The sequence below is a fragment of the Rhinichthys klamathensis genome, unplaced genomic scaffold (genome assembly GCF_029890125.1).
Source record: "Rhinichthys klamathensis goyatoka isolate OS25496 unplaced genomic scaffold, OSU_Roscu_1.1 h1tg000310l_1, whole genome shotgun sequence".
Lineage (NCBI taxonomy): Eukaryota > Metazoa > Chordata > Actinopteri > Cypriniformes > Leuciscidae > Rhinichthys > Rhinichthys klamathensis.
Genome location: NW_026606828.1, coordinates 541583 through 547422, shown reverse-complemented (window position 1 = coordinate 547422; position 5840 = coordinate 541583). Strand labels below are relative to the sequence as shown.

The 5840-nt window shown below is 40.7% G+C and overlaps 1 protein-coding gene and 1 long non-coding RNA gene across 2 annotated transcripts; one reads left to right on the top strand and one right to left on the bottom strand.

Moving 5' to 3' along the window:
* The first annotated feature begins 1402 nt into the window (after positions 1-1402).
* On the top strand, positions 1403-2019 carry LOC130104473 (uncharacterized). The gene is made up of 2 exons (XR_008809498.1): positions 1403-1562; positions 1817-2019. It is a non-coding gene; the product is annotated as an uncharacterized LOC130104473 (long non-coding RNA).
* On the bottom strand, positions 1906-5546 carry pim3 (Pim-3 proto-oncogene, serine/threonine kinase). The gene is made up of 6 exons (XM_056271032.1): positions 5136-5546; positions 4791-4900; positions 4648-4698; positions 4185-4548; positions 2893-3069; positions 1906-2807 (listed from the first exon to the last, which is right to left on the bottom strand). Exons 1-6 carry the CDS (start codon positions 5221-5223, stop codon positions 2638-2640), a joined length of 960 nt encoding a protein of 319 aa, XP_056127007.1. The 5' UTR covers positions 5224-5546; the 3' UTR covers positions 1906-2637.
* Positions 5547-5840: the final 294 nt, after the last annotated feature.

Sequence of the window (5840 nt, the reverse complement as noted above, 5' to 3'; positions counted from 1 at the left end):
CTTACGCACTGCGTCATCGCGCACGGCGCCGTACGCATAGCGTCATTACGTTCATTGTCAAAACAAGGAAGTGGACACCAGGCAGCGCCCCGCCTCTTGTCTTCTTTTAGATTAAATGCACAATAAATAGTGTGTTCTTCTGTGTGATTCAAATTGTTGGTTTATTCATTTTAATTCACTTTAGACTGTACATTGCAAAATAAAGACCACAATTAAATGCCCGTTTATAGAATATCCTCGCCTACTATAGCTGCCTTTTATGTGTCGGGTCTGCTCTGTACCAAAAGAGCGCAGCTCTTATTGTTGCTTATGAATAAATGCGCGTGCGTGTGAGTGTGTACTTTTTTTCTTGCGGTATGCTCAGCTCTAAAATATAGGTTACTATATGGCCAAAAGTATGTGGACATTCTAGTCGAAATCTTTTCAATTAATGAATCGGTGATTGAATCATCTGAATAAATGAGTGGTTTTGTCTGAGTTCTAAGGATTTATATAGGCAGTAAAATGGATCTACGCTAATCACAAATCATGGGAAAGTCACTTTGTGGGTGGGAAAATTGGGACCTAAAATTAGTTTCGCTACTAGTCTAAAGTGCTTGATTTATTGAAATAGGCCTATCTATCAGCTGTCAACTTATTATCAGGTTTATCATTATGATTATGGTCTTATATGTTAATGTAAATCCTAGGCTAAAGTTGATTACTGGTAGTTATCTTGAGTAAACTACTCCAGTCACAATACAGGCACCATAACAAAAGGCAGGTCTTATATAATTCCAGTTTAGATGACGATTTAAGGTTTATATGGCCTATACTGTAATGGGCATTACGTGTCAAATTAATTTAGTAACTACTAGTAGCCTATATTTGATACCTTAAGTAGGTTGCTACAACTAAACTTGATTTCAGGTGATTCTACATCTGAATCATGCATTACATAACAATGAATCATTAAAATCTTATTCAGCTTTTTGACGGTAATACTTTAACGCCAATGTGTCATCATTGCATTTGCATACTCTGTTGACTAACGTGGGTAATATTAACTATTCATCAGGATTTCTGGACATTTCATGGAAGGGGTGAGTCAGATACACTATCTGTAGCTTCCTCTCTCAAGCTCAAATATGGGAATGGACTAAACTGAATTGCAAAATTACTTTAAGTAATAAGTAAGTCACATTATACATTTACAACAAAATATAGTTACTTTTCAAATAAGTAACGCAAGTTACTTTGTTTTCCCATTTATTGACTGAGAAATCAGGAGTAAGTGCAGAGGCGTTATTATCTATTTTAAAAACAGACACACCAAACATGTTACATATGAAAGGAATTTATTGTGTCCAATATAAAAAATAAATGTTTCACCAGTTCAAAAAAAAAAAAAGAAATCCACACTGTCACAGTGGAAGGACTAAAACACATTTTTACTTCCACTTCACATGGAGAAAAAAACTGATTCTAAATTTTACACTACATCAGAAAATGGCATCACTAAACATCTCAATCTTATATTTGTATCAGTATTAGATAGCTTTAGCGTGTCTATTATCCTTTAGGTCAGTGTTTCTCAACCTCTCCTGCAGGGACCCCCTGACAGGCCATGTTTCTGTTTTAACCCTGAAATGGCACACCTGATTCAAGTCATTAAAGGCTTAATGAGTAGTTGACTAATTGATTAATTGAACTATTCCTACTCTAATTACTCATTAAGCCTTTAATTACTTGAATCAGGTGTGCCATTTCAGAGTTAAAACAAAAACATGGCCTGTCAGGGGGTCCCTGCAGGAGAGGTTGAGAAACACTGCTTTAGGTTAAACTAAAGATAAGCACAGGGAACCCTTACATTTACAATTTACTTTTTGCAGATGGTATAAAATGAATAAATAAATAAATAGCCACTGAATGTGGAATGTTTGTATTGCATGAATAAATAAGATACATGGAAGTTAATGTACATACATACAATACAAATTCTTGTATTTAAAAATAAAAAAAAGTTCAAAAAAATTGAAATTAGGAAAAGATAAGTGAGTCCATGAATATTGCATTGATTGTGCACATCACTCAAGTCTCTGCCAAGCAAAGTCTAAAAAGCGACGTCAACAGAGATGTAGTGGAAGACGTTCAGAAAACAACAACAGAAGGGAAAACCATCTAAATAGTGTATATGAAATGGCAGAGCAGCAGAGATAGTGTTAAGAGAGTAGTAAGTGTGTACTTCAAGTATTCGACCACTAGAGGGCAAGGGAGACCCACCACATAACTAGATACAGTCTTTGAAGGTTCCCATGAATCCAGGGGAGTTCCCCTAAAATCCATGAAAATCCACCTGGCGTCTGTCGTGACTTGAATCCCATAAAAGCAGCTTTCCAAAAAAGGCACCGAAAACTAAAAAGATAGTCTAAAAGGAAAATAATGTCCAAGCTCTATAAGAGCAAACAGTAAGATCAAAGGATCACAAGCATTGCTGCTCACGCAATCCCTACGGGTAACAACTCACCCTTAGCAAGAAGAAGAAGAAAAGAAAAAAAAAGACATTTATGTAACATAAATCAAAGTCCTGATAACCAACAGACTGGGAACAAGGGCAAAAAGGTCTCAGAGTCCGTTCACTCGGTGTCCCCGCATCTGTCAAAGGCTTTCTTTGCCCGATTCTGTGCTGATAGAGTGAAGTGTGATGTCGACGCTTTCTGCTTTCGGGCTTTCCTCCGTCCGCATCCACTGATGCTCAAAGATCTGCTCCAAAGTGGGCCGATCTGAAGGTCTCAAGCAGAGGCACCATTTGATGAGCTGCTGGCACACTGACGGACAGAAAAAAGCAGCAAGGTTAATCTTCTCATCTACAAAAGGGTTTAAAACTGAAAGATCAGACTGTTTAGAACGTACCCGGAGAGATTCTTCTTCTGAAAAAGAGCCGTCCTCTCAGGATCTCCTCGTCGTGCTCAAACGGGATGTCGCCGCACACCATGTCGTACAGTAGGACGCCAAGGGACCACACGGTTGCCGAGCGTCCATGGTACCTGTGGTAACGAATCCACTCTGGGGGGCTGTACACTCGCGTGCCTACAAAAACAAAACATTTGTTTTTCAATCCTGTGTGGATGGAGATTTCTGGCTCATTTCATAAATCACCCTTTTTGGCGTAAAAAGCACCGATTTTGATTACACTGCAGCACTATATAATGAGCCACTCTAGTCAGCTGACTCTAGCAAAGGGGGCGCCAGCGGTCTGGCGTTTGCACAAACGCTCCTCCCTCCTCCAGTCTCGCTGTGAGCCCGGAGAACAGCTCGTTCCAAAAATACAAGCAAGCTGAAACAGGAGGGGGATCTAAAAAGGACGCTTTCAGGTACAAACAATCACAAGCCATGGCAACTCCCCGTGCTTTCAGCGTGAGTCACTTCCCCCAACAAAAGCACCTTCACTAGGGGTTGGTGACAGGCCCCCAAAGACCAGGAGTCGCCTGGATACCAAACAAAAACAGGGATAGGTGAAGAGATCACGTGGTCCTGCAACTCAGGTTTCACAACAAACAGATGCTACGCAGTAACAGCTGATCCCACTAACTTATCTCAGATTCATCATTTTAACCTATATTAAATTACTTTAAAGTGCAAACAAAATAGTTTAAATATTCCTTCAAGCAACATTAAAACAAATGTACAGATATTAAGGTCATAAATCAACAAAACATGTTCTCTACACAAACATACACATATCTATCCATCTATACATCCCTCTCTTGATACACATACATCTATACGTGTTATTTTTCGATATAAACGTTCTCAGAGTTGTAAAAAGATTAAAAGTGGAAGGTCATCATTCTGTTTGAAGTCTTTCACTTTTCAATCAAAATATTTTTAGAAAAAAAAAAAAAGATAGTTTGCTGGTATTAGTAGGTCTAGGATAATCTGAACAGGTTTAAGATGTTCTTTCAACCTAGCAAAGACCATTTTTAGGTGAAAAAAAAATGCCTAAAACCTTAGGCTGGGAGATCAGATAAAACCAAATCCTTTTTTTTCCAACAGGGGGCGAAACACTCAAAGTACTTCTCTTTAAATTTAATGCTGACTATTAAGTGAAATCATCATCATTATTATTATTATTATTATCCAGGATTTGACACTGCGTTGTTAAGCGTGACAGGTGCAAAGAAGGATGGGTGAGAGTCACGCACCATCAAAGTCTGTGTAGACGGTGTCCTTGAGGATGGCCCCGGAGCCGAAGTCAATGAGCTTCAGATCTCCCGTGCGTAAATCCACCAGGAGGTTCTCGTCTTTGATATCGCGGTGAACCACCCCGCAGCTGTAGCAGTGCCGAACCGCCTCCAAAACCTGCCTGAAGAAGCCCCGGGCGGTGTCCTCATCCAGCGCGCCCTTCTCCGTGATGTAGTCGAATAAATCTTTCACCATCTCCGGCCTCTCCATTATAATCAACCAGCCGTCGGGTCTCTCATACCAATCTATGAGTTTAATGACCCCCTGAAACGTACTTCCCACTTTCTTCAACAAAACGATCTCGAGTGGAACCAGCGACCCATTCTGGAATATAAATACGCGTGTATTAGAAACAACCTAGTTAAGAAACAACCTAGTTAATAATAGTAAAAATCAAAATAAATCAAATGCTAGTTTACTTACAATCGTAGCCCATTCGGTCACTCTCTCCTTAGAAACGTGTTTTATCGCAACCTAGAGACAAAAAGAGAAAACGCACATATGAATGCGTGACTGTGGCGCCAAACGCGGCCATGTGCTGCCACCAAAACAAAGCCAACGCGTACCGGCAATGAGTCTGAGATCCGAGTACCGGCGTACACCGTCCCAAACCCGCCGCTTCCCAGCACCGAACCCACATGATACACCTTCTCAAACGGCTCTCTTTCGGTCTTGGCTGTAAATGAAAGTGAGAAAACAGCGTTAATGTAATAATGTGATTTAAACCGCGTGTGTATAACGCACGGTTGGCAACAAAATGGCTCCATTCTCGGGTCACGGACAGGCGCGTGCCGAATAAGCATCTAGAAACGGCGGCGCGTGGAAAATTAGGAGCAAATAACTGATTAAAGACCCACTATTAAAGGCAAAATGGAAAAATATATATATTATGACATGAGACCGTCACCTACCTGCTTGAAGTTGAATTTTCACCGGTAAGTGGTCGATGTTGGTTGTGTTGCAAATATGAGAAAAAGATCCAAACTTGGAAAGTAACATTTTTCGTTGTCTTCTTAAAACGATTGTTAGTCCTTAGGATGCGTAAACGTGCTTAGGACCGGGAAACACCGGCACTCCGTCCTTCACAGTAAAGACCGAATTCCCTACAAAAAATGTATTTAGTAGTGGGACTCCGCTCGAAAAATCCCACAAATGGTCGCAAAACGATTCCGACTCCTCTTCTGCAAAGGTGTCAAACTCCGGTAATTATTCACAAATGTCCCCGCGCACCCATAGTGAGAGAGAACTGCACACGTTTGCGCTTTTGAGTCTGGTCGGCGCGCGCTCAGTTGATGTGTGTCTGTGTGTGAGAGCGAGCGGGGAGACCGTATTAACTCTTAATTCTCGTGTTTGGGCGCTGGACGTGCTGCACAGATCCTTCCGCCACGGATAGACTCAATACGCTCAAACCTAAAAACAAACACATTCATCAAAATTCTTTAGCGATCCAAAAGGGGAAAAAAATACTAAGTGGCAAAATCGAGAAAGATAATATAAATGTATGACAATTCATCAGCAGTAAAGGGATACTGTGCTGGTAAATAGTGCGTGGCGCGCATTGATACCTCGTCTGAGAGCTTTGCGCTTGGGCTATATAAAAAGACCAACCACGTTGC